Raw genomic sequence first — 24556 nt, 5'->3', positions numbered from 1 at the left:
TCTGAACATTAGCAGTGAGTTGTGATGACATATCAGACATCATAGTCTTAAGAGCCCCTAATCAGGAGGGCTCTGGACACACTCCTCCAGCCCCCTCACTGAGTTGTGAAGATTGGCTGCATTGTTCACATGAAACAGAATCAGTAGATAAGGGAGAGAATCTGGTGTGGCAGACACTGCATAGCTTGTGTTTACCCATGTTTACAGTAATCCCAATTACATACACAGACAGTAATACTGATCAAGCCTGCCCTTACTGTATGTGAGAGGAGACACACAGAGATAGACACCAACACACCTTTGGTGTACAGCCCCAGTGAGGCTGTCAGCTAACTATAACACAGTGAAACACTAATGAGTTCTGTCCTGTATAGGACACAGATTGTGTTCAATAGCTGCTCTCCCCCTTTGCTACATCCTGTACCAGTTTTACAGCATGTCTTGTGAGTCAAGAAGAGCTGTGTGTGCTTGCTGCTGCAGCTTCATTAAGCAGAGGAAGGTGCCAAAATACCTCTGGTCTCGCTCTGAGGTAGCTCCGCCCCCCGACCCCCCCAATGGCACCAGAGCTACAGTGATTTTTATACTGGCAAAGTCTCCTATTCTGCTTAAACACATCACACAAGTGCTAGTTTAAGCTATTCCAAGCCAGTTTATATGGGGGGATCTAGCGGGTCCCCCCCAGGAGGGTCCCATATGCTGCATCCATGTTCAGCTACACTGTGAACTGGGGGACAATCCTAGTGGGGCCCCCGGTTTGTACTCACCACAGGTGTGCTGCTATTGCGACAGCTAAGGTGCAGTGCCCCGCTGAACAGACAACCTCTCAGGACTGTGGTCCTGCAGCAGGAAAGTGTCTCAGATACCTCGCAAGGCCGGTGACCATTTCCCCCCTAACTCCCATGGTGCAGGTATACTGTTGCCCAAACAGCATACCAAAAATAATACGTTTAAAAGAAATTGAAGAAAACTTTCTGGAGCAGCCGCTCCTGAGGGCACTTTTTTCTAAACTGGCTGTGGGAGGGGGCATAGTGGGGAGGAGCCAGAACACCCAATGAAGAAATTTAAGTGCACCAGCTACTTTGGACCCATCGTACTAAGGGGGTCATTCCGAGTTGTTCGCTCGCTAGCTATTTTTTGCAATGATGCGAACAGATAGTTGCCGCCTATAGGGGAGTGTATGTTTGCTTTGCAAGTGTGCGAACGCATGTGCAGCCCAGTGGTATAAAAAAGTTTTGTGCAGTTTGAGTAGCTCAGAACTTACTAAGCTGCTGCGATCACTTCAGCCTGTTCTTGTCTAGAATTGATGTCAGACACCCGCCCTGCAAACGCTTGGACACGCCTGCGTTTTTCCAAACACTCCCAGAAAACGGTCAGTTGACACACACAAACGCCTTCTTCCTGTCAATCACCTTGTGTTCAGCTGTGCAAATGGATTCCTTGTAAAATCCTTCGCTCAGCAACGATCAGCTTTGTGCCCATACGACAAGCTTGCCCATTGCGGTGCATACGCATGCACAGTTCAGACCTGTTCGCAGTGCAGCGAAAAATCCTAGTGTGCAATCAGGTCGGAATGACCCCCTAAGTCTCCCCAATATCCATTATGGATGCTAGAGAAAAATGTATTTCTGTTTCCTCCCTTTGACCGCTTGTACGTAGTTGGTACAAAAAGTGGTGTTTTATTATTATTATTTTTTTTTTTTTTTACTAAAACACTGTTTTGTTCATATTCATGAGTTGTACACTCAGGTAAGTATACGAAAACATTGCTTGAAATATAGATTTATCTTACTGCAAGATCTCTTTCTAGATACAAGTGGAATTTGTGATGAAATTTCTGTTCTCTAACTTTGTACTAAAAAAAATTCTCAATTTGTGTTCCAATTCTCTTTTAAAATGTCTTCTTACCAAATATTTCAATAAAATGACAAATCGCAGAAAATTCAGAAAACTTTTATAATGAATAACCTCTTCTTTAAAAAATGTCTTGTGCATATACCAAGTAAAACAGATGTCACTTAAAAAAAAAAAAAAAATCTAATTATTGGCAAAATAACACAATTTGTCTGTGCCCTGAACCAAGGTAGTTTGATTTTCACTTTACCTCCCTCCTAATAGTGTTATGAATAAATCAGCATTTGTATGATGTTATATGCTGAGTAAGGTTAAAGCCGTTGTTTGAGTCCCTATGCTGTGTAGGATTACAGCATTTGTATGATGCTATATGCTCTGTAGGCTTAAAGCCTTTGTATGAGTCCATTTGGTGGAAAGGCTTACAGCCCTTCATTGAGGTTACAGTATATGCTGTGTAAGGTTACGGTCTTTCTGTGAGGCTATATGCTGTGTAGGGTTACAGTATTTTTTTGAGGCTATATATTGTGTAGGTTTGCAGCTTTGTATAAGGCTATATGATGTGGAGGAGGGAGATGTTGTTATTTACATCAGATTTTCTATATACATAATTATGGTGCAATATTTCGGAAGATCTTTTTGTGACATTAAAATACTTTTATTTAACATCAGTGTGTAGTAATAGGGTTGTGTAAACCATTGTGCACTGCTGTGAATGTAAAATATTTTAGTCCAAAGCAGCAATTACTCAAAATATATCTATATGGTATTCAGCATGGGCGGCACTCCCTGGCTTTTCCACAGCAAAGAAACACACACATCACACACTGACTATGCAGATGTTTCAAATGTTTACTACACCGTTTACATATAACATGATAACTATAAGTTTTCATTAAAGCCATCATGCCTCAAGTTGTAGGAACTTCCTACTCTAACTCTGTCTGCACCCCTAGTCAAAGAAGGGCTATGATTACTTTAGATCTTAAAGTTGCAAGAAGGTCTTGTTAATTTTTAAAATTCCATACAACCAGTTGGTCAATGGCCTAACGTGCCAGAGTGTGCCTATTCGTATATCAGTGGTGTAGCCTGATACCAAAAGGTGATTACTACAAGCATATCTGAGTGAAAAAAGGTCAAGGACCTCCACCAATATGTTACCACTTGAAGTAGATCTTCATAATCTATAGACAATTTCTCAAAAATAAAATGATCTGTTTGGAAAAGGTATTACAGTGTATCAAAAGCATAGAAAATGCACAAACAATAATATAAAAATTGTCTGAAATCTCAGTCCAGCAGCAGGGGGCCAATACATCAATCACACAGTCACCCAATCTGTTTTGTTAAATATGCTGAATAAGCAATATTATGCGGTCATTATTATTACAGATTCTTGATTCACCAGGTTCCATGTAACTCTGTGTTTGCTGAGCATCTTTTAAGCTCTAATGTGCTTCTTATTTGCACAATTAAAAAATTGGATGTAGCAAAACCACTTCATGAGACTGTACTGATAAATCTGATATGCAACACTTGGACATATATGTGCAAATGAGTCTGAATCTGTATATAAAGTGCTATAATGCAGCAGACACAGCTTTTTTTCATGTCAAGTTCTATTGTGCTTCATCTTTGTCTATATATAACACTAATTCCTGTGCTGTTTTTTTTTTTTTTTTATCAAAGCTTAGATAGAGATAAAATTGTAAAAGATTATGTACAGTACCAAGCAATCCACTCATGTCATTTTTCAAGCACAGCCTGTCAAATGTAAGGCAGAAGCTGACTGAAAGTACTTTATCTCCAGTGGTGCAAGTAGAAATATTTTCTTAGTGGTACTGAGTGCCGAAAAATGGGCGTGATCATGTGTTGTAAGGGGGCGTGGTCACATGCTTCTAGTGGGAGTGGCTACATAACACTAGCGGCTTGGCCATATGACAGCCCCTTTTTGGGGGGGGGATCTGGAGGCAAGGCTAAAAATATATAGTGATGCCTCCAGTATAATAGAAATATATAGTGATACCTCCAGTATAATAGAAATATATAGTGATACCTCCAGTATAATAGAAATATATAGCAATGCGCCCAACTTAATAACAATATATAGTAATGCTTCCATTATAACAGGAAAATACAGCCAGTGTCGCACTCCCAGTAACCCTGACAAAGTGGGAGGAGCCGTCGTGCTGCCAAGCACCATGGTCTTGTTGCTTTGTGGCACATTATAATTGTGGTAATGGCAAAGTGTGTGGCAGGTGGTACTGCATACCCGCTGCCAAATTCTTAAGGATACTCTGTACCCCAGTGTACCGGCATACTTGCACCGCTGTTTATCTCACAATTTTATCTCTCGTCGATCTTTGATAAAACTTCCCCTCAGGGCTCTATTTATTATCATTTGCAGCCTGCACCCAAAAATAAAGATTCCTTATCACCACAATTAGCTGGAAGAAGGAATCTTTATTTTCCCAGATGTACCACTGGCAAGTCGCTGGGACGTCACCACGTGTGCAAGTCAAAGCCACTGGAGGGGCACTACCTTCTATTTCATCTCCAAGTGCCTGGTCTGAACTTATGCCCCAGATAGAAAGAGATGTGAGAGAGAGAGAGAGAGAGAGAGAGACAGACCACATGGCTTCTTAAATTAGATTACTTTTAAAACCTCCCATGGTGCCAATGCTTTAACTATATCCCTATAAATATTTCAGCAATTTTTAGCTTGTGAATGTTATGGAATATAAAATTGGCTTTGCTTCAAGTAGTGTCCATTTAAAGTTGCTGTTTTGCAGAAAAACAAGTTGGAGTATTGTCTCCACACAATATAACCTTTATCTACACTTTGATAAGATTTGCTGAAAAGTAGTGAAATAATTTGATTGACAAACCATCCTTTTTAGTGAGCCCTGGGAAAAAAGAATGTACTTATACCAAACACAGAAATAAGAAGTGCGGGGCAATTTCTTATTCCTATACATCCACTAGTATATTTTAGCAAAGAAACAATATGAGAAGCAGAGTTCCTTGTGGATTACCTTCAATGTTCTTCTGAATTTCTAATGCTATATCTAGTGCATTAAAAGGTAGAACGGCATCACTAGCAATTCGCAGAACCATTTCTGAGGTCAGCTGGAAAAAAACAAAAAAACAAAAACAAAGTGCTTAATTGTCACATTCATTTCTGATATATTTAGAATGCAAGACATTTGTTAAAACCATAAGTGCACTAAAGTTTATCATGTTCCAGACCAACCTAAATCTAAATTACATGAAACTTAAATACTGTAAGTGATGCATTTAGTATGTCATTTTAATGCTACCAGTATAAAGTACAATTTAATTTGAAACAGCAATTGTAGTTTGAACAAATCTCCAAAGCAAATAAAAGCTACTTCCAAAATTGTGCAGGGTTGCAGTAATCTCTATGCACTTGTTGAATGCTAACACTAAATCTGCAAATTAGGTGCCCAAACAGTGAAGGATATTTAAATAATAAAGAGAAGCCACCAGAAAAATGGATGTGCACCAAGTAGATCATATGTAACATTATCATTGGCAGCTCTGTGGTGGCTGCATCTCCTCAGCTTAGTGAATGTCATTCAAAATTCAAAACACATTTCATTGGCTTAATAGACAGAAACATATTAACGGTTTGATCACAAGTTGACTATGATTCAAATGTGGTCTTCAAAATTAACCAGTTATCGTCTATTAGCTGCACTTTGTCACGTATGCAAATCTAGTTCACCATTTGGGTGCCATTTTTCTTATTTATATCAATTGTATTCAATATACATAAGTATTATTCATTATTTATTTATTTATTAACAGTTTCTTATATAGGACAGCAAATTCCGTTGCGCTTTACAACTGGACACAATTAGAAGACAAAACAGAGTAAAAACAAACAGTCATAAAGGGAGGAGGGCCCTGCTCGCAAGCTTACAATCTGTGGGGAAATAGGCATTGATACACAAGGACAGGTGCTATCTATTGTTGTTATCTAGTTGTTCACCAGATTGTAAAGGTCGTTTGTGGGCTGCATGATATCACATCACAGCAGTGATGAACCAGGTTCAGGGGAAAGGAGAGTGAAGAAAGAAAATATGTGTGGGGGGGTGGACTGAACTGTGAGTATATAATTGGATAGGAGAGCTACTGTATGAAGGTAATGTGAGCGGTTCTGCAATTTGATAAGTTTGTCTGAATAGGTGAGTTTTCAAGGAACGCTTGAAGGTTTGAAGACTAGAGAAGAGTCTTATTGTATGTGGTAGGACATTCCACAGAGTGGGTGCAACCCGAAGAAAGTCCTGTAATTGTGCATGGGAGCAAGTAATGAGTGTTGATGAGAGAGGAAGATCTTGTGAAGAGTGAAGGGGCTGGGTTGGGAGATATTTTGAGATAAGTGAAGAGATGTATGTTGGTGTAGTATGGTTAATAGCCTTATGTGTAAGTAACAGTATTTTATATTAAATACAGTAGATAACAGGTAGCCAATGGAGGGACTGACAAAGTGGGTCTGCAGACGATGAACGTCTAACCAGGAATATTAGCCTCCCAGCTGCATTCAGAATGGATTGTAATGGTGTGAGTCTCATCTTAGTAAGACCAGTAAGAAGACTATTGCAATAATCAATGCGGGAGATAATGAGAGCATGGATTAGGGTTTTAGCAGTGTCTTGTGTAAGATAAGATCGTATTTTGGATATGTTTCTTAGATGCATGTAACATGATTTTGAGACAGATTGAATGTGGGGAGCAAAGGACAATTCTGAGTCAAGTATGATACCTAGGCAGCGAGCTTGTGGTGTAGGGTTGATTGTAGAGTTCTCAACAGTGATAGAAATATCAGGTTGGTAACTGCTATTGGCCGGTGGAAATATAATTAACTCTGTTTTGGAGATATTTAATTTGAGGTGGCGAGATGACATCCAAGATGAAATGGCAGAGTGGCATTCAGTGACCCGGCCCAATACAGATAGAGACAAATCACGGGAGGAATAGAGATGAGCGGGTTCGGTTTCTCGGAAACCGAACCCCCCCGAACTTCACGCTTTTTACACGGGTCCGAGGCAGACTCGGATCTTCCCGCCTTGCTCGGCTAACCCGAGCGCGCCCGAACGTCATCATCCCGCTGTCGGATTCTCGCGAGGCTCGTATTCTATCGCGAAACTCGGATTCTATATAAGGAGCCGCGCGTCGCCGCCATTTTCACACGTGCATTGAGATTGATAGGGAGAGGACGTGGCTGGCGTCCTCTCCGTTTAGAGTAGACTAGAGAGTAGTAGAGAGAGAAGAGACACTTGATTTACTAATTTTGGGGAGCATATTAGGACGGAGTACTACTTGCTGATAGTGTGACCAGTGACCACCAGTTTAATTAATCCGTTCTCTGCCTGAAAAAAACGATACACAGTGTGACACAGTCACATACCATATCTGTGCTCAGCCTCAGTGTGCTGCATCATCTATGTAATACTGTATATCTGACTGTGCTGAGTGCTCACTGCTCACACAGCTTAATTGTGGGGGAGACTGGGGAGCAGTTATAGCAGGAGTACATATTTTAACAGTGCACACTTTTGCTGCCAGAGTGCCACTGCCAGTGCCAGTGTGACTGACCAGTGACCACTGACCACCAGTATATTGTGATTGTCTGCCTGAAAAAGTTAAACACTCGTCGTGTGGTGTTTTTATTCTATAAACGCATTTTGCTGACAGTGTCCAGCAGGTCCGTCATTATATAATATATACCTGTCCGGCTGCAGTAGTGATATACATATATTTTTTATATCATTATCATCCAGTCTATATTAGCACTGCAGCAGACGCAGTACGGTAGTCCACGGCTGAAGCTACCTCTGTGTCGGCAGTCGCTCGTCCATCCATAATTGTATTCCACCTACCCGTGGTGTTTTTTTTTTTCTATCTTCTTGATACTAGTAGCTTACTTTAGGAGTCTGCAGTGCTGAGCTGACAGTGTCCAGCAGGTCCGTCATTATATAATATATACCTGTCCGGCTGCAGTAGTGATATATATATATATATATTTTTTATATCATTATCATCCAGTCTATATTAGCAGCAGACGCAGTACGGTAGTCCACGGCTGTAGCTACCTCTGTGTCGGCAGTCGCTCGTCCATCCATAATTGTATACCACCTACCTGTGGTGTCTTTTTTTTTTCTATCTTCTTGATACTAGTAGCTTACTTTAGGAGTCTGCAGTGCTGAGCTGACAGTGTCCAGCAGGTCCGTCATTATATAATATATACTTGTCCGGCTGCAGTAGTGATATATATATATATTTTATATCTCATTATCATCCAGTCTATATTAGCAGCAGACGCAGTACGGTAGTCCACGGCTGTAGCTACCTCTGTGTCGGCAGTCGCTAGTCCATCCATAATTGTATACCACCTACCTGTGGTGTTTTTTTTTTTTTATCTTCTTGATACTACTAGTAGCTTACTTTAGGAGTCTGCAGTGCTGAGCTGACAGTGTCCAGCAGGTCCGTCATTATATAATATATACCTGTCCGGCTGCAGTAGTGATATATATATATATTTTTATATCATTATCATCCAGTCTATATTAGCAGCAGACGCAGTACGGTAGTCCACGGCTGTAGCTACCTCTGTGTCGGCAGTCGCTCGTCCATCCATAATTGTATACCACCTACCCGTGGTGTTTTTTTTTTCTTCTATCTTCTTGATACTAGTAGCTTACTTTAGGAGTCTGCAGTGCTGAGCTGACAGTGTCCAGCAGGTCCGTCATTATATAATATATACCTGTCCGGCTGCAGTAGTGATATAAATATATATATTTTATATCATTATCATCCAGTCTATATTAGCAGCAGACGCAGTACGGTAGTCCACGGCTGTAGCTACCTCTGTGTCGGCAGTCGCTCGTCAATCCATAAGTATACTAGTATCCATCCATCTCCATTGTTTACCTGAGGTGCCTTTTAGTTGTGCCTATTAAAATATGGAGAACAAAAATGTTGAGGTTCCAAAAATAGGGAAAGATCAAGATCGACTTCCACCTCGTGCTGAAGCTGCTGCCACTAGTCATGGCCGAGACGATGAAATGCCAGCAACGTCGTCTGCCAAGGCCGATGCCCAATGTCATAGTACAGAGCATGTAAAATCCAAAACACCAAATATCAGTAAAAAAAGGACTCAAAAATCTAAAATAAAGTTGTTGGAGGAGAAGCGTAAACTTGCCAATATGCCATTTACCACACGGAGTGGCAAGGAACGGCTGAGGCCCTGGCCTATGTTCATGGCTAGTGGTTCAGCTTCAAATGAGGATGGAGGCACTCAGCCTCTCGCTAGAAAAATGAAAAGACTCAAGCTGGCAAAAGCACAGCAAAGAACTGTGCGTTCTTCGAAATCACAAATCCACAAGGAGAGTCCAATTGTGTCGTTTGCGATGCCTGACCTTCCCAACACTGGACGTGAAGAGCATGCGCCTTCCACCATTTGCACGCCCCCTGCAAGTGCTGGAAGGAGCACCCACAGTCCAGTTCCTGATAGTCAGATTGAAGATGTCAGTGTTGAAGTACACCAGGATGAGGAGGATATGGGTGTTGCTGGCGCTGGGGAGGAAATTGACCAGGAGGATTCTGATGGTGAGGTGGTTTGTTTAAGTCAGGCACCCGGGGAGACACCTGTTGTCCATGGGAGGAATAGGGCCATTGACATGCCTGGTGAAAATACCAAAAAAATCAGCTCTTCGGTGTGGAAGTATTTCAACAGAAATGCGGACAACATTTGTCAAGCCTTGTGTTGCCTTTGTCAAGCTGTAATAAGTAGGGGTAAGGACGTTAACCACCTCGGAACATCCTCCCTTATACGTCACCTGCAGCGCATTCATAATAAGTCAGTGACAAGTTCAAAAACTTTGGGCGACAGCGGAAGCAGTCCACTGACCAGTAAATCCCTTCCTCTTGTAACCAAGCTCACGCAAACCACCCCACCAACTCCCTCAGTGTCAATTTCCTCCTTCCCCAGGAATGCCAATAGTCCTGCAGGCCATGTCACTGGCAATTCTGACGAGTCCTCTCCTGCCTGGGATTCCTCCGATGCATCCTTGCGTGTAACGCCTACTGCTGCTGGCGCTGCTGTTGTTGCTGCTGGGAGTCGATGGTCATCCCAGAGGGGAAGTCGTACTCGTAAGACCACTTTTACTACTTCCTCCAAGCAATTGACTGTCCAACAGTCCTTTGCGAGGAAGATGAAATATCACAGCAGTCATCCTGCTGCAAAGTGGATAACTGAGGCCTTGGCATCCTGGGCGGTGAGAAACGTGGTTCCGGTATCCATCATTACTGCAGAGGCAACTAGAGACTTGTTGGAGGTACTGTGTCCCCGGTACCAAATACCATCTAGGTTCCATTTCTCTAGGCAGGCGATACCGAAAATGTACACAGACTCCAGAAAAAGACTCACCAGTGTCCTAAAAAATGCAGTTGTACCCAATGTCCACTTAACCATGGACATGTGGACAAGTGGAGCAGGGCAGACTCAGGACTATATGACTGTGACAGCCCACTGGGTAGATGTATGGACTCCCGCCGCAAGAACAGCAGCGGCGGCACCAGTAGCAGCATCTCGCAAACGCCAACTCTTTCCTAGGCAGGCTACGCTTTGTATCACCGCTTTCCAGAATACGCACACAGCTAAAAACCTCTTACGGCAACTGAGGAAGATCATCGCAGAATGGCTTACCCCAATTGGTCTCTCCTGTGGATTTGTGGCATCGGACAACGCCAGCAATATTGTGTGTGCATTAAATATGGGCAAATTCCAGCACGTCCCATGTTTTGCACATACCTTGAATTTGGTGGTGCAGAATTATTTAAAAAACGAGAGGGGCGTGCAAGAGATGCTGTCGGTGGCCAGAAGAATTGCGGGACACTTTCGGCGTACAGGCACCACGTACAGAAGACTGGAGCACCACCAAAAACGCCTGAACCTGCCCTGTCATCATCTGAAGCAAGAAGTGGTAACGAGGTGGAATTCAACCCTCTATATGCTTCAGAGGTTGGAGGAGCAGCAAAAGGCCATTCAAGCCTATACAACTGAGCACGATATAGGAGGTGGAATGCACCTGTCTCAAGCGCAGTGGAGAATGATTTCAACGTTGTGCAAGGTTCTGCAACCTTTTGAACTTGCCACACGTGAAGTCAGTTCAGACACTGCCAGCCTGAGTCAGGTCATTCCCCTCATCAAGCTTTTGCAGAAGAAGCTGGAGACATTGAAGGAGGAGCTAACACAGAGCGATTCCGCTAGGCATGTGGGACTTGTGGATGGAGCCCTTAATTCGCTTAACAAGGATTCACGGGTGGTCAATCTGTTGAAATCAGAGCACTACATTTTGGCCACCGTGCTCGATCCTAGATTTAAAACCTACCTTGGATCTCTCTTTCCGGCAGACACAAGTCTGCTGGGGTTCAAAGAACTGCTGGTGACAAAATTGTCAAGTCAAGCGGAACGCGACCTGTCAACATCTCCTCCTTCACATTCTCCCGCAACTGGTGGTGCGAGGAAAAGGCTCAGAATTCCGAGCCCACCCGCTGGCGGTGATGCAGGGCAGTCTGGAGCGACTGCTGATGCTGACATCTGGTCCGGACTGAAGGACCTGACAACGATTACGGACATGTCGTCTACTGTCACTGCATATGATTCTCTCCCCATTGAAAGAATGGTGGAGGATTATATGAGTGACCGCATCCAAGTAGGCACGTCAGACAGTCCGTACGTATACTGGCAGGAAAAAGAGGCAATTTGGAGGCCCTTGCACAAACTGGCTTTATTCTACCTAAGTTGCCCTCCCACAAGTGTGTACTCCGAAAGAGTGTTTAGTGCCGCCGCTCACCTTGTCAGCAATCGGCGTACGAGGTTACATCCAGAAAATGTGGAGAAGATGATGTTCATTAAAATGAATTATAATCAATTCCTCCGTGGAGACATTGACCAGCAGAAATTGCCTCCACAAAGTACACAGGGAGCTGAGATGGTGGATTCCAGTGGGGACGAATTGATAATCTGTGAGGAGGGGGATGTACACGGTGATATATCGGAGGATGATGATGAGGTGGACATCTTGCCTCTGTAGAGCCAGTTTGTGCAAGGAGAGATTAATTGCTTCTTTTTTGGTGGGGGTCCAAACCAACCCGTCATTTCAGTCACAGTCGTGTGGCAGACCCTGTCACTGAAATGATGGGTTGGTTAAAGTGTGCATGTCCTGTTTATACAACATAAGGGTGGGTGGGAGGACCCAAGGACAATTCCATCTTGCACCTCTTTTTTCTTTCATTTTTCTTTGCGTCGTGTGCTGTTTGGGGGGTGTTTTTTGGAAGGGCCATCCTGCGTGACACTGCAGTGCCACTCCTAGATGGGCCAGGTGTTTGTGTCGGCCACTAGGGTCGCTTAGCTTACTCACACAGCTACCTCATTGCGCCTCTTTTTTTCTTTGCGTCATGTGCTGTTTGGGAAGTGTTTTTTGGAAGGGCCATCCTGCGTGACACTGCAGTGCCATTCCGAGATGGGCCAGGTGTTTGTGTCGGCCACTTGGGTCGCTTAGCTTAGCCATCCAGCGACCTCGGTGCAAATTTTAGGACTAAAAATAATATTGTGAGGTGTGAGGTGTTCAGAATAGACTGAAAATGAGTGGAAATTATGGTTATTGAGGTTAATAATACTTTGGGATCAAAATGACCCCCAAATTCTATGATTGAAGCTGTTTTTTAGGGTTTTTTGAAAAAAACACCCGAATCCAAAACACACCCGAATCCGACAAAAAAAATTCGGTGAGGTTTTGCCAAAACGCGTTCGAACCCAAAACACGGCCGCGGAACCGAACCCAAAACTAAAACACAAAACCCGAAAAATTTCCGGTGCTCATCACTAGGGAGGAAAGGTAGATTTGAGTATCATATGCATACAGTAGTGATCAATTTCATAAACAAGCACACAATTTTTAATTCACTATAGAAAATCTGACCCATTCTTCACTGCTTCATAAATATTTTCATACATATATTGAGTGAATCATTTAATTAATCTTTGAATTGATAGTAGCAGTAGTAGTATTAGTAGTAGTAGTCAGCAGTAGTCAGTGGCGGATTTTACCTATGGTCTGCAGGACAGCAGCCCCTCAGGTAAAATCCGCCACCTCAGCTCAGTGTCAGTGATTGCAGTCCATGACTGCTCTACCTTTACAGTGACTGGCAGTGACATCCTATTGGAAGTCATACCTGTCAGTCAAATATACTACATGCAGTACCATTGGCAGGTGACTGCCAGACCGGGCTGCGATTAGCAGAAAGCTAGCATCCTCAAGGAAGCCACTACTTGCCTTTTCGTGCAGCCCTAGCCAGCTACTATGGGCTGCAGCCAATGAAGCCTTCTGCACATGCCCTGGTAAAGGTGCCTGCTAAATCCATTGCGTAGGTGTTGGGACTCGTGGTTGGCTGTCTCCTCTCTGGGCACAGGGATAGCAGCACCCACCCTACTAAAATTAAGCCGGAGCCACTGCTGGTAGTAGCAGTAGTAGTAGTAGTAGTAGTAGTAGTAGTAGTAGTAGTAGTAGTAACAGTAATAATAATAATAATAATAATAACAATAATAATAATTATCATCATAATTTTATTTATATATTGCTTTTCTCCAGCAGGACTCAAAGTTGCTTTAAAGACATCAAAATCAGCGTACAAAGGAATTGGGATTACAGCAAGTAGAGAACCACACAGAAATAATTAAAAACAGCAAAAGCCTAGAGTGGACACAAAGCATAATACAGAGTTGATGCAGACATTCTGGATAATAACCTCCATGTGTTAAATATTCTACCTACGAAGGTACCTTGAGCGCACTATATAGGATTATTCTGGGTGGAATAGGTTACGACCTAGAAGACATGACAGAAAATTGGTGGCTGCAGCATCCTAACATTAGAAGTAGGGTTCTAAACATATTCGCTAGGTCCATGTATTTTGCATCCCATCCATGAAAGTACCAGGTGAGGTAGCCATATTGGGCATGCTTCGAAGCATACACTGTGGGAGATAAGTCATACAAGGTACCAAGGCTTATATGGGAAAACTGATGTTTGTGTATGTGGTAGTATGATATACACTATATGAATGGGATCAGTATGATATGCCAACTGTTGGGATCCCAGCAGTCAATAGATCATCTCCAGAATCCTGACAGTGGGAATACTGGCGGCAAGCACAAAGTGTCCCCTTGCGGGCTCACTGTGATCACCACGCTTTGGGCATGGTGGTGACCGCCCCCTCGGGGTGGTGGCAATGACTACTACCTGAGTGGGGATTCTGGGCGACGGTTGGTATTCCAATCACCGGCCTTTCACCTGGTGCAGGTATCCCAACAGCCAGCAAATTGATTGCCTCCCATATAAACAGCTCCATGTGAAGTACATCCTGCCCACGGAGGAACCATCTGAGGCAGCTATCGGGGACACACTGCGCAGATTGCTGCTGGAGAATTATTAATAACAGCTGATTCAGTCATGTCTAGTTTTTATGTAATGATCAGAAATTAGAGATCTTACTATTATAACATACATAATATTACATGCAATAATATCTGCTATCATCATTTGGGAGCTTTTACAACTATATATGTGTATGTTGCAAGTTGCCGTTCAAAAGATCTTCCTTTTAGTAATAATAATATTTTTCTTTTACAAATTGTCTAGATATGATGTAGTACTGTACACTAAGGAGAATCATGATGGAATATATAGACATATCATAAAATAATGGCCTTGTCAACTGAGCTAACAGCACAATCTAAAGGGCTGTACTAATGGGGAGATTTCCCCAGAGATGTGTTCTGAGTGGTCAAGCAGATGAACAAATTTTCACTTTTATATTGTTTCTCACTCTCACTCAAAAAAGTCCGTATTTCGGAATATTCCGTATTTCGGAATATTTGGATATGGGATACTCAACCTGTATGTATATATATATATATATATATATATATATATATACACTGCTCAAAAAAATAAAGGGAACACTAAAATAACACATGCACATTTGTGGCTTGCTGGAGGTCATTTTGCAGGGCTCCGGCAGTGTTCCTCCTGTTTCTCCTTGCACAAAGGCGGAGGTAGCGGTCCTGCTGCTGGGTTGTTGCCCTCCTACGGCCTCCTCCACATCTCCTGATGTACTGGCCTGTCTCCTGGTAGCGCCTCCATGCTCTGGACACTACGCTGACAGACACAGCAAACCTTCTTGCCACAGCTCGCATTGATGTGCAATCCTGGATGAGCTGCACTACCTGAGCCACTTGTGTGGGTTGTAGGGAGGTCATACAGGCACGTGGAGGCCACACACACTACTGAGCCTCATTTTGACTTGTTTTAAGGACATTACATCAAAGTTGGATCAGCCTGTAGTGTGTTTTTCCACTTTAATATTGAGGGTGACTCCAAATCCAGACCTCCATGGGTTAATAAATTTGATTTCCATTGATAATTTTTGTGTGATTTTGTTGTCAGCACATTCAACTATGTAAAGAACAAAGTATTTAATAAGCATATTTCATTCATTCAGATCTAGGATGTGTTATTTTAGTGTTCCCTTTATTTTTTTGAGCAGTGTATATATATATATATATATATATATACAGGTTGAGTATCCCATATCCAAATATTCCGAAATACGGAATATTCCGAAATACGGACTTTTTTGAGTGAGAGTGAGATAGTGAAACCTTTGTTTTTTGATGGCTCAATGTACACAAACTTTGTTTAATACACAAAGTTACAAAAAATATTGTATTAAATGACCTTCAGGCTTTGTGTATAAGGTGTATATGAAACATAAATGAATTGTGTGAATGTACACACACTTTGTTTAATGCACAAAGTTATAAAAAATATTGGCTAAAATTACCATCAGGCTGTGTGTGTATACGGTGTATATGTAACATAAATGCATCCTGTGCTTAGCTTTATGTCCCATCACCATGATATCTCATTGTGGTATGCAATTATTCCAAAATACGGAAAAATCCGATATCCAAAATACCTCTGGTCCCAAGCATTTTGGATAAGGGAGACACAACCTGTATATATATATATATATATATATATATATATATAAGGCGACCTTAGGTGTCTCAAGTTCTACAAATTCTGACTGACATATTAGCTAAAAAGTATAAGATTAATTTATTTAGACAGTTATGGCAAATAATAGTATATTACATAACATTGCGTAAATAAATAACACTAAAATTGGAGATTTTTAGACAATCAATAAAAGGTGACACTTTTAAAGTTAGTTAAAAGTCGATATATATATATATATATATATATATCAAACCAACAAACTAGAGTCTAAGTGCGCTAATGGATAGTACTGTATATCATAAATAAACAGATTTAAAAGATTCAACTTTCAGTTTTTAATACATAAAAGCCACAATAGCATAAAACATCTGTGAGCATATAAACATCTCTTTACAGAATGTATAGACAATGTATACAAACAGTTTCTGTCAGATGGAAAATTCAAGTGAAACTTGAGATTCGTGGTAAATCTTCCTTAGTAGTATAGAATACAGATGGAATACAGTACTCGAACACAACCCAACGCGTTTCGTCCCTAACTGGGACTTCCTCAGGGGTAATATCTAAATGACAGAATACAGTCACTACACAATCTTTATTAGTGTGCAGTTATACAAATAATAGCTAACATAGCTATACATACCGAGTGCCAGATGTTTTTTACAGATAATCCCAAAATTGTGTAAAAAGCTCACTGAATATAAAAGCAGGCAAAGGACCTGATAAAATGAAAAAGGAGTGGTGTATAAAATATTTTAGGGTCTCAGATAAATGTAGGAACAAAGCAACAAGATGAGGGAGGATGGGGATAATACGTACCAAAATGACTGGGAAAGCAGTTCAATATTATGAAGCCCCCAGTCACACAGAGTCCAGATAACAAATGGACAAATAGGTGACCTAAATTTAGGTCACCTATTTGTCCATTTGTTATCTGGACTCTGTGTGACTGGGGGCTTCATAATATTGAACTGCTTTCCCAGTCATTTTGGTACGTATTATCCCCATCCTCCCTCATCTTTTTGCTTTGTTCCTACATTTATCAGAGACCATAAAATATTTTATACACCACTCCTTTTTCATTTTATCAGGTCCTTTGCCTGCTTTTATATTCAGTGAGCTTTTTACACAATTTTGGGATTATCTGTAAAAAACATCTGGCACTCGGTATGTATAGCTATGTTAGCTATTATTTGTATAACTGCACACTAATAAAGATTGTGTAGTGACTGTATTCTGTCATTTAGATATTACCCCTGAGGAAGTCCCAGTTAGGGACGAAACGTGTTGGGTTGTGCTCGAGTACTGTATTCCATCTGTATTCTATACTACTAAGGAAGATTTACCACGAATCTCAAGTTTCACTTGAATTTTCCATCTGACAGAAACTGTTTGTATACATTGTCTATACATTCTGTAAAGAGATGTTTATATGCTCACAGATGTTTTATGCTATTGTGGCTTTTATGTATTAAAAACTGAAAGTTGAATCTTTTAAATCTGTTTATTTATGATATACAGTACTATCCATTAGCGCACTTAGACTCTAGTTTGTTGGTTTGATATCTTAGGGCCCCACCTAACAGGGGGTTCGTCTTAGCTGCAGCTCAGTTCCGCTCCACGTAGCGCCTAAGGGTACCCCTTGTTTTTCTATATATATATATACATATATATATATAAAAACACAGTAGTATCTTTATCTCGCGCCAACCTAGAAGCGGCACCACGGGAGAGATCTTTGTTGGGGGACCTCAAAAGCATACAAGAATAAACACAAATTCCCAAGTGCGCTAAAGTGGAATGTAATTACACAGTTCTTCCAGTATTATTTTCGTCGGAATGTAGACTGGAGGGTATTTGAATCTGGGGACCTGTAAAAGACACCCCTCACCAAATAGTCACCCAAACAAGAGGCCAACAGGCCAATTAGTAAAAAGTTATTTTAATAATGTATACACAGTTCAAGGTATAAAATTGTGTCAATAAAATGCAACCAAAAGAGTACACAGCCAACACGTTTGTAAGGTGGAATCTATATATCCCCTCACCTTTTGCAACGTGCGAGCTCGACAGGGAGTATCTTTACAGACTAGGTTGTGATTCTCTGACTGACAAAACCAACGCGTTTTGTCTTATCGACTTCATCAGGGGTAACGAATATAGGAAAAGGCTAATTTGCTCATGATGAATTAATATAAAGGATCATAACCTCAAATGTACGATTGTTCAGAATCTCCTATATATGGACTTAGTGGATGAAGCTCTTATATCAGGGCTCCTGATTAGAGCTTAAGAGGTATTCCTTCTTAAATGTGTAATCGATTGGATAATGGTGTTTTGTATAAACTACCTTAAAACTAATTGGGCGTAAATCCTTAAAGGGTCGCCTAGAAATACTATTGGTAATAATCTCTTAGGAGTGCTGACAACCATATGTCGGCATTTTTGCAAACTACCTAAAGTGTGGTGTCCAATTTTAAATTCAAGACTATTTCTGATTCGGATGTTGACCCACGTACAATGAAATTCAAGAATTATATAGCTGGTTTAACAATCTCAAAAGTATAAGTGGTGTGGCTTCCTCAATAGGTCTCACAGAATAGATCCTGGGAGAGATTTGGCTGCATGTGGAAGTCACAGAATCTATATATATATATCAAGAATGTTTACTGCATGGAGTGCACACACATACCAAAGTTGGATAGTTGTTGGGGATGGTACAAATCTCATTAGGAAGTTTGGAGGGTTTGCTCAAAATTTATCTTAATGCCCCAGTGCTTCTCTGTGCACCCCTCCCAGTTATCAGCTATATCAGTGATGGAAATGGTAGTAAAGATGATAGGGATGGAGTGGGTGAATGAGGAAGGCTTACCTAAGACAATTTATTTACTGCCTCCGCTTTGTTCCCCTTGATAACAGAAAATGCCAATATTCTGAAGTGCAATAGTCTAAAGTCACTACCAGCAGAGGTTGATTTAGACCTCACGTGGCCCTAAGCAAGATACTGATTTAGGGTCCCCCGCACTCAAACAATCCATAGCACTACAGTATTTTTTCATTCCTGATTTATGCCTCTTATATTATTTGATGTTTTCCCCCTTATATTCTATTACAGTTTATTACTTCCACCCTTCACAGATTGCAACATGTCCACTGACCTCTTATTTCCATTATTACACCACTCAGTTACTGCATTTTAGATCAGTGCTCTTCTCACTGAATGTAGCAGGTCCCCATACCCCATTATTACACCCTCACTCACTGATTGCTTTGTATATAAGTGACCCAGGCTTACTGATTGTAGCAAGCCCTATTGCCTAGAATGCTCATCATTATGCCCCCCACTCATTAACCACATTTTATAACAGAATTTTATAATACCCATTAGTACACATCTCAGTCAGTGACTGTATTGATTTTATATTAGTCCCACTCAGTAATTGTAGTGCATGCTGCAATCAGTGAGGAGCGGGAAGGGGGAGTAATTGATATATGTATAATGGAGTCACACTAAAGGCACTGATCTATAATCAATAAAGTCACTGACTAAGGCATAGGCATTTCTATAATGGGTGCAGTGTGTGCAGTGCACATGGGCCCCTGGGTCCAGGGGGCCCCACACAGCACACACAGCACCCATAGACTATACTTACCCTTCTGGAGTCCAGCGACGGAGGCCCTGCTGTGTGGGCACAGACCTCTCGAAAAATGGCTGCCTCGACCATTTCTGAGTGATTTGCGCATGCGCAATGGAGGTGTCCCTGGGAACAAGGCACCAGCACCATGTTCCCGAAGACATGCGCATGTGCATTAGACTCTGGCATTATGCCAGAGTCTACTGCTGCCGGTGAGGAGGGGACCCGCAACGGAAGCTGCACGCAGGTCCCCTCCTCTCTTAAAATGCCCCTGGACTAAGGGATGCCATAATAGGTTTTATAAGGGATGGTGGACCTATTAAAAGGGATGGAGGAATTTCTACAATCAGTTGGGGGATGGGGAGTCAGTGATATAATATGCATGCACCCATACCTTATAATACTTGTTACACCCAGTCAGAGTAGTGTTCTCTGCATTATATATGAGTGCTTCTGCCACCTCTTACTAATTGTAACAACCTAGTAGGTCCCCCATCCATTATAATACCATATTGATTATATATCAGTGCCTCACTGATTGTAGCAGGCATCTCCTATACATGGTAGTTCTTAAAATAGAGTATAATAGATTAATATATCACCAGCCAGTGTGTGCTTCCCCCCGACCCCAGTTATGATTGTAGCAGGCTGATGTTATACAGAGTGCTTAATCACTTGCCTGGCATGGTTGCATCAGATGCAACCATGCCTGCAAGTGTCTTATCTGACATGGTCGCACAGGATGCGACCAGTCAGATAAACTGTGTTAGCAGTGGCAGGGAAGGGAAACTTTGCTCTGCTGCTGCTGTCAGAGGGACTGGAAGGTCCCTCTGCCTCCCTGCACTCTCCTCTACTGATTGCCGTGCTGCCGATCCCTGCTGATCGGTCAGCATGGCAGGAACCCCCTCCAGCGGCTGCAGACAATGGCAGTCTCTGGGGTGTGTAAATTGATACACAAAGTAGTAGTTGCTCAAATCAATTTATAGTCCCATCGCAGTTGCACCTGAGGGAGGGGTTAATATATACTAGAAAAACCATACAAAATTCTGCCAGCACGCTGAAAAAACCCTAGTAAAAGAGATTTATATCCTAAAGTACATATAAGTAGAAAGCGCAGAGATCTCAGTTACTTAATCTGCAAACATATAATAAACCACCAGTATCTGCTTTAGTGATCTTACGCTATATGTTAATAGCACCTACTGTAGGTCATATGTTTATGTATTTCTAAAATGAGAGCTAACTTACCTGGAGGCCCCCCAAGATCCTCCAATATGGTACTACAAGGATCAGCACATCCTCCAACTACTAATGCATATGTTCATATTATACTCTAGGATTAAATATGTATAAATGTCAGATTTTGCTTTATTTCAAAGACAAATCCTATCACTGTTTGGGAATATTATTATAACATTTCTTTTTAACCTACTATTGCTACTTAATTAAGTTGCCAACTGAAAGCTTCTAAATGCCAATTAAATGCTCAATAAGAAAGACACTTAATTTTAGGTACTGGAAGATAATTAGAGCAGTAAAATGCCATTTTACTGGAGTAAGCAAAACTGTTTTGCAGACAGGTTAACCCAAGAATTGCTTTTTTTTGTGTTGCATATGAAGCTTTTATATTTAGTAAAAGGAGCATAAACATAAAAACAAATAACATATACATGGTAGAACTAGTATGTGTGATTAGCATTTTACAAATACAGAAATAGAAAGTGATTATTTATGATGGGCAAACACATTATGGTATAATATGTCTGCTTTGCAATCTTGCTCCTCGTTGCATGAAGAACACAGGAAGAAAATTGTAACAAATTGTATCCCTCTGTTTATTTCACAGGTTCTCAAACTCAGTCCTCAGGACCCCACACAGTGCATATTTTGCAGGTAACCCAGCAGGTGCACAGGTGTATTAATTGCTCACTGACACATTTTAAAAGGCCCACATGTGAAGCTCATTATTTCACTTGTGATTCTGTGAGGAGACCTGCAAAACATGCACTGTGTGGGGTCCTGAGGACCGAGTTTGAGAACCTATGGTTTATTTTATCTACTCTACAACTAGTTAGGAAAATGCAGTTATTCAGTTATTAAGCACTGGACCAAGAAACCAAGGTCATAGCTACCATAGGTGCAGGCAGTGCAGCTGCTATGGGACCCAGAGCTGAGAGGGGCCCACCTTCCCTGTCAAAGTTACATGTGTTATATACATTTTTCACCATTGGGTGATATGTAGGGGTCCTTTAAAACTTTTTCCTAGGGGCCTGCAATATATCTAGGTATGCCTCTGGGCCTCCTCATTGTAGTGTGGTTTAAAATGAACTGGAGGCCATTTTAATATTATATAATATGAACCGGGGCACTGTAATGTGGCACAATATGAACGGGAAGCACTATATATCATAATGTGAATTGAGGGTACTGTGCAGTATAATGTGTACTGGCAGCTCTGAAATAAGACATAGGGTGAACTTAAGCACTACTGCGATTCATAAAAGAAACTAGGGCACTACTATGGGGCATAACATTAAATAAGGCTCTACTAAGGTTCAGAAAATTAACTAGGGCACTATTATAGGGCATAAAATTAACCACTGCTGCAGAGAAGTGTCTCTCGAGAAGCATTGGTACGAGGGCTTCTTCAAAATGTTGCTATGGGGCCCACAAAGTTCTGGCTACACCCCTGAAAGGATCAATACTGTTTGCAATTAGTATTTAACCAACAATGCTAAGATATTGTTTTGATGTGGACAAATAGATTAATGCATTGGCAGTGCTCCCTAGAGTCAGTTTAAATGTAGATAGACAGAAAAAGAAGCTGGACTAATTTTGAGCTAAGTTGGAGATTTATATGTTACTAGCTGAATACCCATGCTTCGCCATGGAATTTCACGTATTTACATGCGTATAACTTTAATTTTGAAGGACTTCCTGTAAAACTAATTAGACTTACAACAGGACATGCTCTGCCTGCCATTGCCAATCTTTGTCAGGCCGCACCTCCAAGCGGGCCTTCCCTGGATTCATGCTGTCTAAAGGCTGGTGCTGAGGAGAATAATCTGCCTCCTTCTCTATCCCATCTCGCCTCTGTCGCTGCCCTGCTCAGTGCTGTAAATGCTGGGATGACAGGCCGTGCTCCACCCACTGTATGTTACATATGTATGGTTTCACTTTAGTCCAAAGAGCCATAGGTAACCTTGCTTAGCTTCTGACTCTTCTTAGGCCTCCACCTTTGAGGTAAAAAGGTAAACATTTTCGCACAACACTTAAGGTCACTGGGAGAGCTGTCGGTATCCTTTACACAGCAGATAAGCAGTTGCTGACTATCAAGCTTTCCTTTAATGCATTTAAGAGTCAAAATATTTATGTCTCCTTTCCTCCTATTGCGCTCTGGGAGGTTTGGCAATGTTTAGTTCAAGTGACAGTTTTACCTTTGATAATTGAGTTCTGACTGCAAATAGGTTGGTTAAGTAACCTGTATACATAACAGGCAAATACCACTGACTCATCACAAAACTCTCCTGAACCATAAGGCTGCACTTCCTTGCCAATGGCAGTTTTAGAGCAGTCCAATACTCAAATAGGGAAGCCACACCCAGCGATTTTTGACAGTGTCTAGGGGTGGCAGTTGATGTGGCTCCCCTATTTGAATAATAGAGTGCCCAAATAATGGAGTGCTCTGCAACTGCCACTGCAAAAAAGTCTAGGAACAGAACCTTGTGTCCCCCACTCTGCCACTTGGTATCAACGCACCATGGATGCCTTATAGCCCCGGCTGAGTGGGCTGTCTTAACTCTCCTCTGTGAGGGGGGAATTATCTCACCTCTTTTAACCCCTTTGTGGGTGGAAATTTAAAAAAATCCCTTCTTAGTGGGTGCCTATTTACAAAAGCCAGCTACTATCCAAATTTAGAGTACCTAGTCCTTATGGTTCAGGAGATTTTGTGATGAGTCAGTGGTATTTGCCTTATATATATATATATATATATATATATAGATTCTGAATTCTTTAAATGCTACAGTTTTTTCACTAGCATACCACAGATTTAATTGCTTCCATTCTTTGGAAAACCAATATCATTATAGTGATCTGAATTTCTGTATCACAACATACTTATGTTTCCCTTTACAAAATCCTAAAACATATTGGTACCAGTACCACAATCTATAATTCACTTTAATCACTTTTCTTTTTGTGTGTACCTAATCTTCAAATCCAGAAAATGTAATTGGCCATTCCTCCTAATTATATTTCCTGTAACAAACAAAGATAAATTGACCAGATTCCAGCTGACAACCCAGCATAGGGAAAATTATATTTGAACTGTTTATCTGGAGTATGTTTAGAGTTGAGCTGCTGGTGTGGTTTCAAGATTAAAACAACTGAGGTGGGTTTTTTTTTAAATCCTAATCAAAATCTTGAAGAAAAATGAACTACTTTCAATTAACCAAAACAATACATACATCTACCAGACATTCTTTACATTGGCATATAAAGTTGTAGACAAAAACAAATGTTAACCCTATACTTAAATAATCAGTAATGAATGATAGCACAGTAACTTTCCTGGATGAGTAGAAGATAATCAGTCAACATTAAGTTTTGTACAAAAAAATACTTTAATAATTCCAAATGAGAGTCCAAATGTGCATACTGATTTAGTTTCTTTTATACTGTATGAGTTATTATATTGTGGTGCATTTGGAGAAGCTGTGAGGCAGGCATACTGCAATGATCGGCCCTTAAACGTCACACTGCACATGGATAATACTGTACTAAAAAAACTTTCATCAGTAAGCAAACATTTTGCAAATGATTCCTTAAATGATCTAAAGTACCCTAGAAACAGCTAAATTATAATATTTAAACATATCAGGTATTCATTATTGATATGGCACACACAAAACTAATCTCTATGGCCACTTTGAGGAATATTTCTCTTTTGTCTATTCA

The 24556-nt window shown here is 41.1% G+C and overlaps 1 protein-coding gene across 7 annotated transcripts in view; it reads right to left on the bottom strand.

The window, feature by feature from the left end:
- NAALADL2 (N-acetylated alpha-linked acidic dipeptidase like 2) overlaps positions 1–24556 on the bottom strand; it is a 1057096-nt gene that overhangs the window by 85434 nt on the left and 947106 nt on the right. For all 7 annotated transcript variants that reach the window (XM_063916285.1, XM_063916288.1, XM_063916286.1 and 4 more), the window contains one exon: positions 4884–4977. In XM_063916285.1, coding sequence (XP_063772355.1) covers positions 4884–4977 — 94 coding nt within the window. The remainder of the gene's footprint in view (positions 1–4883; positions 4978–24556) is intronic.

Source organism: Pseudophryne corroboree, chromosome 4 (genome assembly GCF_028390025.1).
Source record: "Pseudophryne corroboree isolate aPseCor3 chromosome 4, aPseCor3.hap2, whole genome shotgun sequence".
Taxonomy (NCBI): domain Eukaryota; kingdom Metazoa; phylum Chordata; class Amphibia; order Anura; family Myobatrachidae; genus Pseudophryne; species Pseudophryne corroboree.
This window is presented reverse-complemented; position numbering and strand designations above follow the sequence as displayed.